This window comes from Rhopilema esculentum, chromosome 19 (genome assembly GCF_057945365.1).
Source record: "Rhopilema esculentum isolate cy_ngs chromosome 19, ASM5794536v1, whole genome shotgun sequence".
Classification (NCBI taxonomy): Eukaryota; Metazoa; Cnidaria; class Scyphozoa; order Rhizostomeae; family Rhizostomatidae; genus Rhopilema; species Rhopilema esculentum.
In genome coordinates this window covers 1,538,231-1,558,160 of record NC_142833.1, presented here as the reverse complement: position 1 = coordinate 1,558,160, position 19,930 = coordinate 1,538,231, and the positions used below count along the sequence as shown (strand labels likewise).

At 38.9% G+C, this 19,930-nt stretch overlaps 1 protein-coding gene across 4 annotated transcripts in view; it reads left to right on the top strand.

Annotated features, from left to right (window-relative positions):
• Positions 1-1,912: 1,912 nt before the first annotated feature.
• The window catches only part of LOC135687984 (uncharacterized), a 28,756-nt gene continuing 10,738 nt past the window's right edge, over positions 1,913-19,930 (top strand). The window contains exon 1 of one of the 4 annotated variants that reach the window (XM_065204649.2): positions 1,913-2,375. In XM_065204649.2, the coding sequence (XP_065060721.2) occupies positions 2,066-2,375 (310 nt within the window). In that variant the 5' untranslated portion in view covers positions 1,913-2,065. Of the gene's footprint in view, positions 2,376-8,825; positions 9,867-10,278; positions 13,238-15,634; positions 17,858-19,930 lie in introns of those variants that run through there. The other 3 variants (XM_065204645.2, XM_065204647.2, XM_065204648.2) reach the window with 3 other exon arrangements.

Below are 19,930 nucleotides of genomic sequence, written 5' to 3'. Positions count from 1 at the left end.
CCGAGAGGCTTATTATCGTTCAACTGCTTTAGCCTTGAGAAGAATCTTGCCAATGCTTCTCCAATTTAAAACACCTTAGCTGAATTGTTTTGCAACTTTTTCTGCAATCTACTGAACTCTACATAAATCCCAAAATACATTACGGGAAGGAAATCATAATCTCAGTCTCGGTCTTTAGGCTCAGTGTTTTTTTAAGTAAGTCGTAAAAGCAAATTAACTTGACATGATGTCTTGAAGTTAAAGATGTATACCGAGTCCATCTTTCTTCAAAACTGTACGACAATATCATAAAGCGCAATGTACTGAAGCTTCGAGTTTTACAGTTTGTTGATTCTTTTTTACTGTCCATTGCTTATTTCTTATAGCAATTTACTTGTAAAAAATGAGTGCAATACATAAGGCTGGGGTTGGGCTTTCACTTGGCATTGAAAAAGATGTTCCTAATTCTATCTTCTAAAGTGTTTCGATTGGTATTTAATGCTGCACTGTTTACTTTAAAAAAGGCACTGTTTACAAATCCACACTATCTACAATTGCAGTTCCACAATCTCAATTTGCAATTCCACAAAGTGAGTCAGATCCACGCTTATTTAAGGCCCTGTATCCTTGAATACTGAACCTTTCATGTGTGTGAATACCTCAGGAAGACTATTTAGAGGTTTTGAGTCATATGGATGAAAATGACAATTTGCTTTCAAAAGCTACTTTACCGTGAAGGTTGAGCGAAGAATAATATTATTGCTATACGTCCTCTAGTCTAGTCTGTCAAATCCTTAAGAGTTTTGTTTTAATCGATGTTCTCTCCAACATTTTGCGCCTTTTTTATTTAAAAAGCTTCATTTTGTTATTTTATTCAACATTCCCAGCACCCTGTTTATAGGAACCCTGCTTCAGGGTCAGGATACTCTGGGTACCAGACTCACTCTATATAGGTCAGGAGAACATCACGGCCCAAGGTGACGAAGAATTTTAATCTTGAGAAAGTTGAAGGAATCGTATTGCTTTTTGGTTCTCAAACTTAAGTCGTCTGACAAATAATTAGAAAAAAAACTGACCACGAGAAAATGTTTTTACCGAGTAAAAGCAAATTTACCGAAGCTGTCAACCTCAAGATGAAGAATATTAGAGGATACAAAAAGTAGTTTCTCTATCATTTTGTAACAACTGACCACCAAAAATGGGTGGGAGAGGTCGCACCCCTATATCTCCCGGTAAATCTGACCCTGTTGTTGTGGCAACAAAGTTAAAGGGAAGCATAGTCACCGTAAAAAAACGTTTTTTAGTGACTATGACGGAAGAAGGGAAATAACAGAACGGATAATTGTAGCAAGATTCAACAAAAGTAAGTCTAGTAAAAATCAAAGATATTTTTGACACCGCAATAACTTGTGCCAGTTGATTGGAGCTTGTGAGCACGAATTACGTCTCAAGAAAAACTCGAGATAAATTATTGTAAATTCTAAAGACGTATTCAATGAAAATGCTGTTTGTAGGAGCAAAATATCCCTACAATAATTGCAAAAGTTAATTTAAGTCAACTTATAAAATATGGCAGATGTTAAGTCTATATTACTTTGGCTGAATTCATGACTACGTCATCGGGTTTAAAAGCAATAAGAATAGAGGCATTAGGTATTTACTTCCATTTAGATGCAAAAACAGGAGAAAAGCTCACGTTATAAGAAATAATGAATCGGTTTTGTTTGTGGTGTTAGGGTTTAAAGGCCATGCAAGATCTTGTACAAACTCGAAAAGAAGCAAATTCATTGTGGACTATATACCTGCTTCAAGATAAAAAAACACGCTTAGATGAGTTTGTTTAGGTGCGATTGTAACATGAATGAAAAATCTTTGAAGATTCAGATGAAAAGCAGTTGGTTGGAAGAAGTTTGTTTTCATGCTGTTTGCAATTGAATGGAACTATCATCGACTCAGTATGATCGCTAGCCAATAAGGTAACCTCGTCTTGCTTTTTGGCTTTCTCTAATGACGAGATGGACGGCGTTGTGGAGAATAATCCACGCTGACCTTTTGCTGTGAATTTCAGCCTATTGACTTTGGAGATATGTGGTTTAGAGCGACCACTACCAATATTGAGGTTATCAATCTAGAAAAGCAGAGCGAAAGGAAACATGTTACGCTGAAGAAGGATAGCTGGACAGTGAAATCGCCAGTTGTTCCTCTTAGAACACGTGCGCAAAGAGCAAGGTTGAAAGGACGTCTAAAGCGAACAGGACCTCGTACAAAATCATGGATAGCTGTGGTGGCGATATGCGTGTGTCTGTCTTCAGCAGGACTTGCGCTGAGTTTAGTCCTGAAGTTTGATAGAAGGAAGGAGACAACAGAAAGTATAGTTGTATCAAGAATCAATGAAAGTAAGTCTTTACACGAAAAAGTAAGTAAAAATGAGATATTGCTGACACTGCAATCAGGGCCTTCGACGAAGGGGGGGGAGGCGGGGGGCCGGGGGGGGCCTTGGCCCCCCACTTTTTTGCAAAACAATAGAGTTTTTTTCAAAATCTTTTGTTATGGGTGTTAAATTTTCCCTTGGCCCCCCACTTTTCAACCTTTGTTGGAGCCCATGGCAATGATAGGTGCCGATTGTGAGCTCGAGTTTCCTCGAAAAAATCTATTGAAGACGAATCTCTTGCTGTGATTTCGCAAAATTTCTTTGAGATTCCAAAATACTGTCACTGTTTCCTATCAAATAAATGTAACGATTCATCGTCAGGAACAACCGATGATATGAAAACCTGATTACATTGAATGTCAAAAGTTTCGGACGAATAAATTCCGGACAAGAGGCGAACAATTTCAAATTCTTTTACGAATTCCCGGACGTTTTTGAAAAAATTTCGCGCAAAAAGAAAATAATTCAATTCAAAAAGTACATTGCACCTAACTAGTGAAAGTCCATTCTTCACAAGCTGTAAGGGTCGACGGGCTCCTCATAAATGACTTCCCTTAATCTTTCAATGGGATGATGTCCGCTATTTCAAAAGCTTTTACAGTCATTCAACGACTGCTGCGAAGTTCACCATAGTAAATAAGAAGCAAAAGTATCTTGCCAACCTTGGAAATGGGCAGCGCCAGGTGGGGAGCTCCAACCCCCCCCCCCCCCCCCACTTTTTTGCAAAAAAAGTGTTTTTAAGGAAATAAAAAGAATAGTGTGATAAATCCTTTTACAGTATTACTTTATTTCAAAGGAATAAGCCGGGATCTATGGTGCCCAATAAAATAACGAATTCCAGAATTCCATTCCAAGACTGGAATTAATCAAACGTAAGAAACCATGCCTTAAAAATAGCAAGATGTTTGCAAAAAAGGACCGCAAGGAATATTCGGAAATGTAGTTTAAGCTTATGTACAGGGCGTGGTTGCAAACATTTTCTGCTTGCTTCGCTCGCAAGCAAGCTTCTTTTGGCCTTCCAATGTACAGCTGGCATAACGAGTGCCCCCATAAAATCATGGGCATAAGATCAATGAAATCATGGGCATTTCAATGCGATTTTCAAAAGTTGGTTTTTTAGTCTAATAATGTTATCAACTCGAGCCCCCTCGCTTTGAATTTCTTATGGCGCCGCCCCTGTTGCAACAATAATTCAACGAAATTACAAAGTGGGCGAGAAAAAATGAACAATACAAAGATATCGATGGTGATCCTGATGAAAGTATGACATACGACCATGTAATAATTGTCGAAAATGATAACTGTAACTATTCGAATATAAGCCGCGGCTTATAATTATTTCTGCCATGATTTGCCGTGGTTTCAAATCAAGGGTGGCTTGTAAACGAGGGTGGCTTATAAACGAGGGTGGCTTGCAAACAAGGATGGCTTACATTATTTTCTCCAGATCCTGCCTGGTTTTCCTGCTACCAGGGACGCCGCAACAACCAAGGGGCAAGGGCCGGCTTGAGTAAAAGGGCATTTGAAAGATATTTCCCAGCTTCTACTAATTCCTTCGTAACTGCCATTTTATTTCGATTTTTGTAGGTATCTTGAACGTTGGCTAACATTTGGGAATTGTTTTGCAAGTTTTGAGAGTGTCGTCATGATCTTGGCACTACAATCAGAATTTCATATGAAACTTTCTGATTATTACAAATGGCATGTTTTGAGGGCACTTTAATGAAAAAAGCACTCTACCCCCTTTGCCCTTCCTATCAAAAGGCGACAGGAGCAGTTGATTCCCGCGCCCCCTTCTCCGGTGTCCCGGCCTGCTTCCTTGAAGCCATATGTTGAAGCTAAGGGTGCTAATGAAGAAGATTGAGAAGAAATACTTGTAGATGCTATTGACGAATCTCATGCTTGACGATATTGTTGTTGATTGAACCTCTAATGCCTATTTTTTTGTTTAAGTACATAATCAGGTTTTAATCAGTTTTTCATCTACCATCTTAAACCAAGAAAAGCTGCATGGGTTTTAAGGGCAGCTTATAATCGAATAGATGTTACGGTAGATGTTTTAAGATGTCCAAATGAATTTAATACAAGATATGATATATTGTTGCATTTAGGCCTAGTTTATACAAACGCATGGCAATGCGCCTTCGAAGCGCCGTGAACTTCGTTGGGTTCATACCAGAGTTCATTTCAACGTGCAGTGATACCCAATTTGTGCAGTGATAAATCGTTATTGTGCAGTGATAAGCTCAAGTTTTGTGCAGTGATAAATCTGAAATAAAGAGATTTGGCATTGAAAAAGCAAAATTGAAGCAACTGCCAGTAGACACATATAGCTCATAAAAGAGCATTACAATATTAAAAACGAGAACATAACAGTAGCAGTGATCATAATCTATGAAATCTCTTAGAAATTTGCTCAGTATCTAAATTTTTCATAATCCAGTTAGTTTGATGGGTGTGGTCATGAAAGTTTTAAAAAGGTGACACCGAAATTTTCAAAAATTTTGAATATGTGCAGTGACTAAAATTCCTTAAAATAAACTTTGGTTCATACAGCTCATTCCCAGCGCGTCGAAATGGCATTTGTGATGATGCCCTAGAGGGGTCTGGAACTACCAAAGTCCTTTTTGAAACTTTGGCGCAACAAAAGCGCAACTTCACAAACTACACGTATTTTTTTTAAGAAACTAAGGTCCGGTGCTGGTAGGCAGTTTTTTGAATTATCTGGCCATTTTGCTATCAAAAGTCTCTTCATGTTTCTTAAATTTCTAGAATGACTAACTCTGTTGAGATCAGTAAACAGTTAAGCTCATTGAACTTCATCAATGTCAAGTTGAAGTCAAAACAAATTTTAAAATGGAAACTTCTTGAGTGTGCAATTTACTGAGAATGAATGCAAACTGCATGTCAAGTGTAGTGTTGCAATATACAGTGATGTTCAATGTCAAGACTGTTTCGAGTGTCAACTTGGAAAATTAAAACATCAAATTATAAAAGTTTTTTTTAGCTTTTTTTTCAATTTGTGTAGGGTGATTTCTTAACTTTCGAAAAATTGATCCCACTGTTTTTTCTAGAAAAAAATGAGTGTATGACCCCAATTACCAATAACAAAGAACAATTTGTCTTTTTATTGCGTACATTTATCGCTAAATACACATCAAATGAAAACAGAAAGCATCGAAGTAAATATGCAGCTATGATAGTTTTGATTAAAATCTCTCAGCGCTGTATAGCTGGTATGTCAATGTTTTTAACCAGGTTCCGCATGCCTACATCGTGGCCCCCCAAACAAATGAAACTTGTTTTGGTTTGGGCAGCCATCAAACATAAATTCGTCTCCTTCTTCCCGTGATCTCTACTTCACTTGCCTAACGATCTGTTAATAAATTTCAAAAATTGTTGATGCTTTGTTGTTGGTGAATATCAATTTCTTGCAGTACGCAATGTCATCAACAACTGCATTGTTCAGATCAAGCTGCTTTTCGCCCTACTTTCTTTGTTTTTGCATTCTTTGAGTTATTTGCTTGGCTTGATTTTCAGAGAAGTCAATCTTGCTTAAAGATCCTGACAAATCGCATTCCTCTTCGTACGACAAACCTTCGTTGCTTCTTGTTTCCTAAACATCACAAGCAGAAAAAATAGCTTTGCTGTTAACAGACATCCGCAATATTTTCTTCATTACGATAATAAGAGCTTGGAGAGATGTTTAGTGCGGAAGGCAGCCATCTTCTTCAATCGTGAGTGCTTTGGCGCCGTTTCCAAACGAATGGGTACTCAGACAGAATCAATGAAATCATTCATGATGCTGATTTTTTTGATTTTAAGCGGTCTCATTGATTGAAGGTTTAATTCGCTGCGCCGCGAATTCTTTCTCGTGAATCGAATAAATTTTCGTATCGATAAAGTAGGACCGTGATCTACTTTCTGCGAATCGAATTTTTTCGCTGCGAAATCTGAGAACATGACACCACGCAAGCTCACATTGGCAAAAATTCGATTCGCGCGAATCCAAAACGCACTGTGCGCACTTAATTCGCGGTTCCGAGCAAATCTTATGATTCGATTTGCTTCAAATACGAAAGTCGGTTCAGACAGCGCATTATAAACGCATTAAATATATACTTAAACATTTTTAATGTAATGATTTAATTAGCTACGCTGATGTTGCGCTGTATGAACTAGGCCTTACTAGCTACCTTTTGCAACACGTTTCCTTTGTCTGCTAAATGATTTTGAGCCAGACATCCCATTAATAAATAGTTACAAATTTGCTGCGACTTTTTTATAGCGCAAACATTTTCGAAAGATAAAAAAAATTCGGACACTTGCACGAAATGACTGCAAGAAATATTTTCAAATACATTTAAGCTAATGTGAAGGGAGTGATCGCAAAAAGGTTTCTGCTCGCTAGGCTTGTCGGGGGTCTCAACTATCGGTTTGCCCCAGGGCCCCCGTAACTTCTCGGCGGCCCTGCCAAGCGTGAGATATCTCTGGCTGGCTCAGGCCGTTGGACAAACGTATATCAAGTGAGTTCCGAAAATCTTTGAGAAAGGGTGGTCTGAAGGAAATCTCTGAAAGCTAGAATGCTGGGACAAAGAATCTTGAATAAAGGGTTGTTCTTTTACTCCGTTAGAGGATCTGCAAAGTGGGTAGGAATTTACTGATTGATATCAAGTCACAGATAACCTTTTTGGTCAATCAATGGCTATTGAAGTAATATGATTTTTGCAGTAGCATCTAGTCTTTTCTTTTGTCTATTTAAGTCTTTCCTAGTTTATACTCATTGCAGGGTATCATTTAGAATTTGACAAAAGTTTTTTATAAAAAGCATTGAACACAGTGTTGTGAAGTTAGCAATATGTTGCAGTTATAGTTTTACAGCTGTCTGATTTGCTAATATATCAAGAACCTGTTATTGTTATGTTAAGAAGGGATTGTTGTTAAAATCAAATTTTTGTGAACTCTGCTCTTTAATTTGCCTTTAGACAAAAGTTTAAAAAATAGAATGGCTCGTACATAAATTGGATTAAAAAATACTTGAAAATTCCCAGTTTCAAAATTTGAAAAAGTCAGAGAAAAGGGCACATTTTACGCAACCAAGAACCAGAGATTAGGGTCCAGTTTCTCTTTTCAGGAACACGCATGACATACATTGGACCAAGCGACTGGGCCCACCGGGTGCTCATCACAGGATGGCAAACAAACAAATATATTTACGCATTTTGGAAAAGGAGCGATACGGCCTACTACGCACCAATTTGTTGTTCTGTTCACGTGGGAAGGCATTCTTTCTTTTCTACTTCTTGTTTTAATAGTTGAGCAAAGAGTTTACCAATGTGCATGTCCATATTTCTATAAGAGCAATGCAAAGATTTTGCCCAATTCTAATAGTTCCTTTTTTGGATCAGTTCGCTAGTTTACACGGGAATGGAACCAACGACTGTGTGCCGTTCTACATTTCGTGTTTCTCAGCGTTCCAGTTCTTAAACTCGTGAATGGAAACTTTTCATTTTCAATTCAATTAAAACTGCAATTACAAATCTCCCTATTACAAAGGTAATTTGCAATTGGCTAGCCTGTTTTTACAAGAAAAAACTATAACAAGCACAAACAAAATAAATTAAGGAAAAAAAGGTATTCGACTTTGTTTAAAAGTTGTCAGTAGCAGAAATCATTAGAATTGAAGAAGTTCAGGATTATTCCAAGACTTATTTCTGCGGCAGAAAATGTAATCGGTAGTACGGATAGTTAATTTGGTTTGTTTGGAGATCATGAAGCGGAGATGATTCTCGCTGCACATGTCGATGAAAGAGGAGCAGGAGAGACAAAGGATACTTAGGGAACTGATAGAAAGAAGTTTGGAATTGTTTTAGTTTACGTTTAAAATGAAGAAATGAGTCCAACTGGTGTAGGCTGCTCGGAAGCTCATTGAACACCTTGGGACCTTGAAACCACTGTTTTAACTCTCGGGTTTTTGCGCTGCACATTTGTTTTTTCGAGTGTTCTCATTATGATTCAAGGGTTTAATACATGTATTTATAACTTTTATAGATGTCCTCTTTAGGCATCTAAAGACCAGGAGACAAACCTTGTATTTCTTGCTGCTGTCGATCAACATTAGTTTGCAATCTTTTTGTTTTTTTCCGTAAATAAGGGCTCTGTTCTGAAGTGATTCAAATCTTCTACAGTCTGTTTCATATCCCAGGGTGTCATATCCTATACAACCCCCCCCCCCCTCCTCCCGAAAGTTACACCCCCTTGAGCAAAATGGCTCATTGCCTAAATCGTTGTAACAAACAGAGTATCATGCACCTTTCATTTTGGCGCGAAACAGATAATGACGTCGTGGTTCGATGACGAAGCATGCTCGGCTCTGTGTGGGCTATGCTCTGCTTATTTCAATTGTGTAATGGCATCATTTTTATTGTCTCTAAAAAACAATTTGAATCAAATAGCTATCCCGCTTTGTGTAGGATCACAGTTAACTGAATGCAAAGAATTCGGATTATTGATTCGAAAAAGAAAGGGTTTGTTGTTCATTTGAACTCGGCGAGGCCTAGTACATTTTAGAATACGAATGTGGTGACGACTCTTCTAGCTAAAGGCTTCAAAATATTGTTATAGGCTATGTAGATGCGCTGTAATGTCTGAATTGATAATGGATTTTTGATGCCTGGTGTCTCAAGCAACTTTACATGTTTGAAGATCATGCTCGTAGCACGTTACAGCTGGTACAAGAAACTTTCATAATTTTATTGGAATTTCGAATTTTTGGACCTCAGCATGATGGATGCTATTAAAGTTGATTTTTCAAAATCAGTGGCGATGGATGAAACAGACGATGGGCGTCCATTGCCAAACAAAATATCTAATCCAGGCTACTCGCCCGTAGTGCTGAGGAAGGTCGATAACAAGGCCCCTGATCCAGTTTATGAGGAAATGGGTACAATCAATCCTGTTTTTGTAGCAGAAGAGAAAGCGAAAAGATCAACTTTGAATTCGTTCAATAAACAAGCATCCTTACAGATGGCTCCATCCTTCGATGAGACAAAATTTGAAACTGTTTTTGATGCAGATAATTATTTGACCCCTACTAATTCAAACAAACGGCCCCCGATAAGCCCCATTGGTAGTGGGCCTAGCCCCCATTATGCTGATATTCATGACATGAAGAAAATTGCCCAATATGACACTCCGAAAGAAAGCAGAAAATCCATGAACGGCCGAGTTTTGCCCAAACGAAAACAAAATATTGCTTACGAGCCCTCTGAAATAAAGAAAAAAGATGTTTATTTGCCTCAAAAAGAGATCGAAAACAAACAAAGTCTGCCATCTTGGATCATATTTGCCCTGCTAATTGTTGGTCTGTTGGCTGTTTTAGCAATTGTTTTGTTTCTTCTGCTTATAACTGGAGCTGTGGAATCCAAAGGATGTGGATGTAACAGCGGAAACAGTGGTAAGATAAAAATTCGATAAATAAATTCATTCCCACTCCCCAAAATTTATTTTGAGCCTCCTCCCCTGAATTCGAAATGACACTACCGGGGAAATTGGATTTAATTTTTTTTGTATAAGAAATTCACACGCATCTGATGATATATTATCATTTTATTTAAGTGAAATTTATGTTAAGAAAGCTTATGTGTGTTATCTCAGGCGCTGCCCAGTACAGGCTGTGTCAAGGTGTATGTAAAGCAAAATCTCCAGTAGGCGGGAAAGGTCGAAGCGGAAAAAGTCGAAGCGGAAAAATTCTCTGCAATCTAGTTGGCTAATTGAGATTGTCGCGGCGTATTACAGATTGAAGGGGCTAAAACGTTTGTTTTGGGGAGAGAGGGGGGGGGGGTAAACATGCTCAACATGCTATGAAACAAGATCAAGGCAAATGTTACCCCGTCACCCTATCATTTGAAATTTCACATTCTTTGGAAAATCCTATCGTCGTTTGAGAATTTACCCCTGCTTTTGGAACTTTAGCCCATTATCTGTAAAAACATCCCATTCTTTTTAAGTCACCCCATTTGCTAGATTATCATCCTATATTTTGGTGATGCACCCCACCGTTTTGCTAAAACGCTGTATGGAAGAGTCTTGAGACCATAATCAAAATGTTGTTGCTCATTTAGACGTAGGAAAAGATCCTTGTTTTGTGGATCTTCGTTGGCTTGGTGTACAAAAAACAGTTATGATACAATTTGAAAGCTAGCATGGATCTCTCATAATACAGCATTGTCGTTCATTGAGAACCATGACCTTGATAGGATTTAAAAAAAACAAAATAAAGCAAAATGCATCATAAGACATAATACACCATGATAGCTTGTGAGCTTCAATAAAGAATAGTGCTTTTGTAATGGGAGAAAATCATAAGTGCATTCTGATATCTGATGAAAAGATGTGAATGGAGGGGTAGGATAGGGCTGAGAAAGGGGAGGATAGGGCTGGGACGGATTTACCGGAAGGTGTAAGAGGTGCGACAGCCTTACAATATTTTGCGTCCTTCGTTAAATTTTGCATTGATTCGGTAAAAAGCGTTGGAAGTAAAAAATACTGCAAAAATTTACTTTATTTACCTTCTTATCTTCTCTATCTTGGAGTTAAAAGCTTAATTTTCAAAATGGGCGTTTCCATCATTTTCCAATCACTTGAAGGATGTGGCACCAAAGTCCAATCATTATCTAACAACCCCCTATCTTTGCCGCTTAAATCCGTCCCTTGGTAGGGATGTGGGTTTAGTTTTGGAAACCTATCGAAAAGTGATCCAGGTTGTAATTAAAGAGAAAGCAAAATTGTTTTTTATACCTTAGGTTATCAAGCCCCCTATAGTTTTCCAATGAAATCAGAATCTCTTCCTCCATAACTAGCGAGCCTGTGTGGTTTGGTCTTTATTTCCATCTAACAGAGCAAAAGTAGAAATCCCGAAAGGCTGGGAATCGTTAAGAAAAGGTAACAAGAAATCGTTAAGCGAGGAATCGTTATCTTTGAATAATTTTGGATAGCAGCTAGGTATATATCTTTACTTAATCTCACCTCGATAACCTACTTGTTTCAAAACCCTCCTTGACATAAGTTGCCACAGTATACTCGAAGTAAACGATTAGGAGTTGAAGATTTTCAAACACACCATGTTATACGTCGTCTTTCTTTGGTAAAAAAACTTAGGTTATGACCACAACACCCTCAAGATTTTCACCAACACCTTTCACCTTGTGCTAGGTATCCAAAAAGTTGCCAAAGTTTCCATTGTTGTCTTTGCCGAATTATCCGAGTTTAAGGAATGCCGAGAGGGGGGTAGGGGGGCCTCAGAAGCCCCAGGCCTCGAGGTCAAGGGGACCTCAGAAAGTAATGAACTCCATTTAAGGAATGGATTTAATCGAACGTAGCAAAAGTATGAGCAGTGAACGTTTTAAACGTTTTAGCGTTTAAGAAATTTTCTGAGAGGCATTTTAAGCTTATCTTAATGGTGTGGTCACAAGAAGTTCTGCTCGCTCGGCTCGCAGGGGGCCTCGGAATCTTTGGCAGCCCTGTCTGTGTTTTATACCCTTTGTCACTCGACCCAGACCTCTATCTTAGACAATTCTGGTAAAACCTCTCGCAACCTTTGTTCTTAATCCCGTATGCACACAAGTTACAGACAGTCAGACGAATTTATATATTTTCCATGTCGTTTTCTTTTCATTACTGTGGCACTGTTAGTGTCTTTTTAAAAACTGTTACGGTGAATGAAAAACACCCTTTCTTCTGCAAATTTTTTTCTCTCTACTGTTATCTTGCTCAAATGAATGGAACGCAATGGAAGGCCTTTGAAGATTACTACGTGCAAGAAGGTTAGGAAGAAAACGATTCACAAAACCAATGAGATTGTCGTCATTTCAAGGTCATATTTCTCCATCGATTCCCGTCGGCAATTCACGCGTTTCCGCTTTCTAAATCTCTGCCTGAATTTGAATAGCTTTTCCATAGGAGATCACGTTACAACCAACCTTTCATACATCGGTGGAGAAAATAGCTAATAAAAAATCTGAGAGTAGGCCTTCTTCACCGGTTCATGAAGTTTGGAAAACTTTCTCTAATTGTCAGTGCATTTGCCAAGGAAAATACTGCTGTCAAAGAGTTTGATATGGACCTAAATGCTTAATATTCTGAAGAAAAGACCTTTGTGAACAGAATCTGTCCTTAATAAAAATTGTTGTACCTTGGATATCGGTGGGAAGTTGCTGTGTGAAGGGGACGTATTTTGTATTTTGCTGAAGAATTTACCCTATAGTTTGCTGGAAAGGGAAGCGCAGTAATAAGAGGCAGCAAATATGGCAAGAGAGATGTTAGGAAGTCGCAAGCAGTATTCTTATCTAACTAATCGCCAACATGCATCAAAAAATTATTACGAGAACCATGTTTTTACGATATGCGACAACAACAAGCCTGATTCAAGAGGTAGAAGAGGCAGCAGTGAATCCGGGGATGAAAAGGATGGTCTGAAAGAACTCTCTCTATCACCTAAGATGAAGAACGAACTGATTGATGATGACGTAAGCGATAGCCTGAACCATTATGAGCGTCTAGGCAGCATCGCTTTTGGTCTTGTATCTGACTTGCAGTCAAGTGAATCTGTTAAGCTGAACTCCTTACCACGATATAACAATGCCAGTGATGCTACAGTAAAAGTTTCAAAGCCCAGGCCTGTCTCACAAGCCACTCTTGGAGAGTCTAAGGTGCTTCCGAGAGGACGAGGGTCTTTCATTGTTTGGCTGGGTCGTCACTGGATTTTTCTATATCTTCTGTTGGTGGCTTCGCTCGCTTTTTGGTCCTTTGGGCTATATTATATTGCAGGTAAGTTGCAGGGGGCTCTCTCAAGGCCAGAGGCTTTTGAAGCATTTCAAAGCTTTCTTTTGATTTATTTTTCTTTTATTTTCATTTTTACCACGATATACCAATGCAATAATTTTGTATAGCTAGTACTTAGCACTTGAAAGGCTTTTTTTGTAATCTAGGATAAGTTTTTACCGGACCTCAATGCTGACTTATTTGAAGTTGCCCTCTAAGCCTCTTTTTATCTACCCTGCGAGTAGATATCCACCCTGTGGTTAGGGTAATCCCTAGCGAGGGACTTTATGGACTTCGAGATTACTCCTTGAAACGAGTTGCAGAAGGATTCTCCAGTTGGTTTCCCCGAAAGCGATACATTTACAACTCATTTTTGTACTAATGCAGCATGAAAACGATATTTTTTTGGCTACCTTTTTATTCACAAACTCCTGAAACTATTTTTGCTGATGCAGTTATTCGACCTACGTATTGTCCTTTACTCGGGATAGCCCCCCGGGGATAGCCCCCCAAAACCTATGAGCCTTCTGGAGTATGAGCCTTCGTATGAGTAGAGAAGGTATGAGCCTTCTGGAAAACACATTATTCTCTAAGATTTTTGTATACAAAGATATGGCTTTGAATTCAGCATTTTCATATATAGTTTTTTTGGATCCAAGCGAAGTTGGGGAAACTTTCTTCCCCACTCCGTCATTTTTGAAGAAAACGAAGAAAACTTTTCAGCGTTTCCTGCAACACTTTGATGTTTTTTCTAGATTTTGGTCAAAAATCCTTTTCTCACTTTCAGTCATCTAGAGTTTTTAGCTTTTTTTTGTTTTTTGAACAGTGCTGAAATTTTGTTGAAATAATTCCCTTAGAACATTATCTTGTGCCAAACGGCATATAACGACTAATATTTGAACTAGAAACATAGAAACATACGCCACATTTATCTGTTTAAAGCATTCAGGCTGTTTGCGTTTGAAAAGATTAATTATAGACTGGTTCTTTACTGAAGCAATAGCTCGCTCAGACGTGAATAAAAAATAGAAGTTTTCGTGGACCTTGCACCATAAACCCGCTTTTACTTTCATACTTTTATCAACTGTTTCAAAACAACAATTTCTTGTTTTGCTTTCTTTCTTATTAGATTTTCACAAATATTAGATACTTGATACAACGGACAAAGGGACGCTACAAAGGGGGCCAGGGACACATTGTAACTTCTTTTTTTATTACGATACGTTGTCAAATATCAGTAATGGATAGGTAGGCTCGTAGACGAAAGTAGCAATTTAAAAATGGGGGGTCACATGTAGACCGAAGGGGCACCATTATAAGTTGCAAACAGGCATTTTACCTCTGATTCTGAAGCGTTGTTGAACAGGCCCCCCTCTGTGTCTCAGTTCCTACATCCATCCTTAGACTTTTCACTCTCTGAAATGAAGTTCAAGGTCCAACCCTTGCCAACCCTTGTCAACCCATATAATTTTGGTCGAAGCTCTGTTTTCTTTTTTTGGATAATTGCAGGCTCGAGATTTCGCTATTTCAACATTTGCTTTTCTACAATCACTATAAATCGTTTATATGAATACTAAATGAAGTTTTGCAAGACACTTTAGCAGCGTGGTTGTCTAGATGATAAAAATTTTCTTGCTAACATGAGAGAATATTTTCAAAATCAGTTCGTTTTAAGTGTAGCAGAATAGCCCTTGCCTCAAGCGAAGAGCAAATATATCCATGCAAATCTTGTACACCTTTGTTGAAAATCCTGTCACGGTAAAAGTGCGGTAAAAGTGGTGCTTTCCCAAAACTCCAGAAAAAGGCGCTTCTTAATAAAAGTTTTTTAGACGTTTTGGGGGCATGTGCCCGATTTAACGCTCTCTGGCAAGGGGGCAAACAATCAGTGGCATTATGTCCTGTTGCTTCTGCTCTACTTTTTCTTTCATTTCACATGAAATACCTTGATACTTTCCGATTCAAACTTTAGTTGATCATTCCATCTGCGCAACAATGCCTATACTTAAACTTGGATAAAGCAGCTTCCATGTTTCGGTTTTATTTCAAATAAGTCTTTAACCTTGCTTGTGACTGTATGACCTTAATCCATGAACATTATTGCTCTAAATTTTGCACCAAGAGCCAATAATTTTTGTTTTTGTTTTCATCCTCGTCCTTCCCCTACCGCGGTTCCTGGCCGTTGTTGTCAGAACAAATTAAATGCTTGCGGTGCATATCATTGGGGGGTCACTGCTTGATTATATATAATAATTTGGATCAGGGACCGCCGAAGCGGGGGGGGGGGGGGCTTAGGGGGCTTTGTGTCCCCCCAATAACTCCCAAAATATCACTCACTATAATCAAGGACGCCTGCGCCCCTGCGCCAGGGGGAAAGCAGGGGCAGTGGTCCCCTCACCCTCGCCAAATTGATCATTTTCTTCATTTAACTATTGTTTTGCCCTTTGTCTTAGCACTTTGCCACCGTTGCTCCCTTCGAGTGCAGGCTTCCGTGATTATAACGCTGGTGTGGTTCGAATTTCGACTCCATGTTTTTACGATTTAAATTCCTTAATTCCTTATCTCCAATGTAGAAGCTTTTGGGAAAAGAGGACTTTGATAATTTGCTTAATGAAAACATTTACTATTTGATGTTTGTCGGTTAAAATCAGAAAGATTTGATCGGAAGTATCCTGTTTATCACGGAAATGTCATGAATCAGGGCTGTACATTTTGTTCTAACCTCTGATACCTCTGGTAAAGTCATAAACTAATCCTACATTTACACGCCAATGTTTATTCAGAGGCGTTAGAAGGAAGAGGCGTTTATTTCACTGAGGTGAAACTTTCATGAGAGGGTTCATAATTAAAAAAAAACAGCCAACTTCTGATAAGTTTTCTTTGAGGAACTTTTCGTGATGGCATGACTCTGCCTAGCGCATGTCTATTCCAGATAAGAAGTAAGGAGATTAGAGGTGTGCGTCTTGTCTTCTGGAACATGATACAACAAATACGTAGGCTCGTGGAAATATGTGCTTACGTAGGATTGTCGCTGATACCAAGAAGCAGTCATTGGTCGTCACTGGCTGCAATTTCATGATAATATTTGTTGATTGCATAACATTTATAGTTTTGATAAATATCATCTTCGAGCTCGACATGATATTGGTATGTTCATCATCTTTAATTTTGGTCATCATCATGATCATAAAAATCATCATCATCAGGCCCTAACGATCTTCGCAATATGTCGCTTCATGATTGGTTCGAATTAATGACGTTGTGGTTGTGGGTTGTGATATAACTCGGGATAAATAATCCTTGAATCATTACAGCTTCTGTGGTTGTCACTGTGTTACTTTTTTCATTGAGCAACGAGATGCTAATCACCTTAATAAGTATGACACATTGTCGGGCACCCCCGTGTTTTGTTGTTAGCATCATAACGGCACCCCCTGCTGTCCCTCTGTTTGCGTCACGTCTCATTCATTGGTTTACGCTCTCAATCGCGTTGTGAAATACGATAGCGCAATGTTTATAGGCTAAGTATAAAAGGTTTTTCCTGAATAGGTCAAATCAGTAGAACGCTAGTTGCCATCCGACGCAGATCAAATCCAAATATTGATTGAAGGAAACTTGTGAATTAGGGCAACTAGGTATAGAACAACCACGGAGAAAGTAAATTTATCTCCCAATAGCCGTAGTATTCATTCATCATAGTTAATGCCTCAGGCACCAGAACATATTTGACGACAATCGGAGGATTTCCAATCAGAAACTTTGACTAGGGTCTTGATGCCCTTATTTAAAAAGTTGTTTCGGATCGGTTCAAAGAGTGGGACCATTTCTGGCGAAGTTCACGCTGCGAGGTACGTGGGTTTTGATGACAGCTGCTCGGTTGTTGAGACAAAGAAGAAGGAACTAAAGGGTTCGTAAAATTTGCAGAGCAAGCACTACTTTTGATTGAAAAGTGGAAAAAGAAAGTGAAACAGCTATCACCGAATCTAATTTCATCGGCTTTTATTCGGAGACTGAGTTGTGAAATTTAGAAGAGTTACTTCTCGGAAGTAAGCTGTTGGGTTTTAGCGAGAGCAAGTCATCTTGCGAGAGGAGCAAGTCAAGTTCGTCTCCATTGGAATTCATAGTTCGCAGGGATAGCCGCGAGGGTCACCGAAATGGGAACACGCAATCATGGATTTGTGAAGGATGAGCTCGCTCGCAAAGGAGATGTTCCAATGCGGCCAGTGATGAGTGCATATGCCAGGGATACACCATCTACAGATTTGCCGCTATCCTACTTACACGAAACTGAGGAACATGCTTATCTTGCGCCACGAGTTCTAGGATACAATACAGATGAGGTGATTTTAGAATGCCAGAAAGAAAACTATTACGATGCACTTGGAAAATACAGCGAAGAGCATAAAGTTGAAGCGATGAAACGACCAAATCTTTGTTATGAGTCAACTGTAGAACTCAGGAAAAAACCCAAAATTAAGTCTGGGAAAAAGGGTAAGAGAGAAAAATCTGGGGGTTGCTGTCTTGCCGTTTGTTTGGTGCTTGTTGGACTTTTGGCAGCAAGTGCTTTTGGATTGGCATTGCTGCAGTTTTTTGGGATCCTGAAATGCGCTGGCTCTAGCAATTCACAAGGTGAGACACTGTGCCACTTTGAAGGTGCAGTTGTGGAAATTGTGCCAAATTTGGAAGTACAGGGGGTAATTGAAACAGAGAGGGGCTTCCCTGCGAATAGCGCAGTTTTGGGAGGTTCTTAGGCCCACTGTCACAAGTTTCATAAGATAATTTTATAACGGGCTCAGCTCAGCCCACTTTAGGCACAAAAACGTGCCTTGATGACCTGTACGCGCGAGAGATCGCGTCTAAAACTGATATGCTATGCGGACTGGCTCTAGACATTCGTTTTTGTTCAGTGCTTTTATAAAACGTTCATTCGTGTCTTGTTTATCTGAGATCGTGTAGGCCAAGAATTCAGCGACACTTAGTTGTGCAAAAAAATTTAAATGCAAATATTTGGATGAGATGCCTTTAGGTAAAGCGAACCCTAAAATTTATCAAAAACAGATTTCAGTCAGTGAATGTTGAAGTTTATCACAATTATTTAAGAATTAATGACTTACAGAAAATTACCTTTGTTGCTTCCAAGAACTTTTAGGCTATCTGGAATCTTTTTGAAACTTCGATAAAATACATTGGTAGGCCTATTAGACATCGTCCCAGCCTGACAACCAGATCCCCTATTTCCTTTGAAATCGGGTGATCAGGGTAACATAGTCCACTCTCTTGCGAGGGGCTAATCACTCCATTAAATCTCGTACACTTTTCGTGGAAATACTTTTGTTTTCGTGAGAATCTCGTACACTGTTTCCAAGAATGAGCTGCCCCTTGCTCTCTTAAAACTAATGAAACTTCCTTGTCTGCCTGCGTTAATTTTATTAACTTCCACTCCCCCCCCCCATTTTTAATCTTCGTACATCGACCATGCACCTTTGCGGCTTGCTAGATTTGAAGTTTGAATTTACATCATAGGTCTCCCCATTAAAGCATAAAAAATATTGTAAAATTGCAGGATTTTCAACATTTTTCAGCCCAATTATAATCGGGACTTTGTTCAGGTCTATAGGCCATTTCTTTCTTGCTAGTTGCTTGTATCTTGCTAGTTGCGCGCGTCTTGATAGTAAGTGTTTTTAACTATGAAAAGCATGTGTAGAGCATCGATGTAGGAAACATTGCAAAAACGAGGGGCACATGGAGACAAAAAGGAACAGCTTCGTGAGCTGCAAATTGGTACTTTTAATCTGTGTCTGAAAAGCACAGAATAACGTAACAAGTCAAAGCGATTTAAAAGTCATGTAAGTTTTAGAAGCTAACTTCTGCAAAATGATTTGCCCAATGGGGCATGGTAGTTTAGTTTCACCATAATGACCCTGTATACTACATTGTCTGTTAAAATGGTCTCTTAGAAGCAATAAAGCTGGATTTGAAAGTTCCGTCCTTTATGCCATTACATATAGTTGCCTCCATTATTAAGTCTCAGAAATATAGTTCGAAACTCATTTTTTGCCACCGCCGTCGTCTACAATACTTTATCCCCGGATTGAGACTATTTTCCTTGTATCCTCTTTATTGGTTGCATTCAACCGCATTCGTGCAAACAAGTGCCCTTATTTTAATTTGCAACTACGGATTTCTAAGATAATTGAATTGGATCTCAGTATATCTATCCAGATTTTAGTTTTGATTCTGTTTTCTAAAAAACAGAAGATCTTATACAGTTTCGTTAAGAAAAAGCCTTGCTTGGTAATACCATGTTCACTTGAATATATAATTTTCATTATTGGCATATAATCATTTTAGTCCTCGCGGTATTATCCGAACTGCACCAGCTGCCGCCTTATTATGAATCATGTTACTGTCTCAGGTATCCTCTCAAAGGATTGGATTTACCTTCGTTTCCACCACCCTGCTCGCAATGACGTCAGCTCATATGGATGAAAGCATTCTTTCTGCGATTGTTAACTAACTAAGGACAAGTAAAATATCGCTAGGCCCCCAAAAGCAACCCTCTCAGCTTAAAGAGAATTCCGCACCGTTTCAACTTTCTTAACCTTTTAATGCAGATTTTGAAAATAAGCCAGCTATAAACTTTGCCTTAGGCATAATCAGCCTGGTTTATTGGATCGTTTCGGCCGGTTTGGTGTTACACCT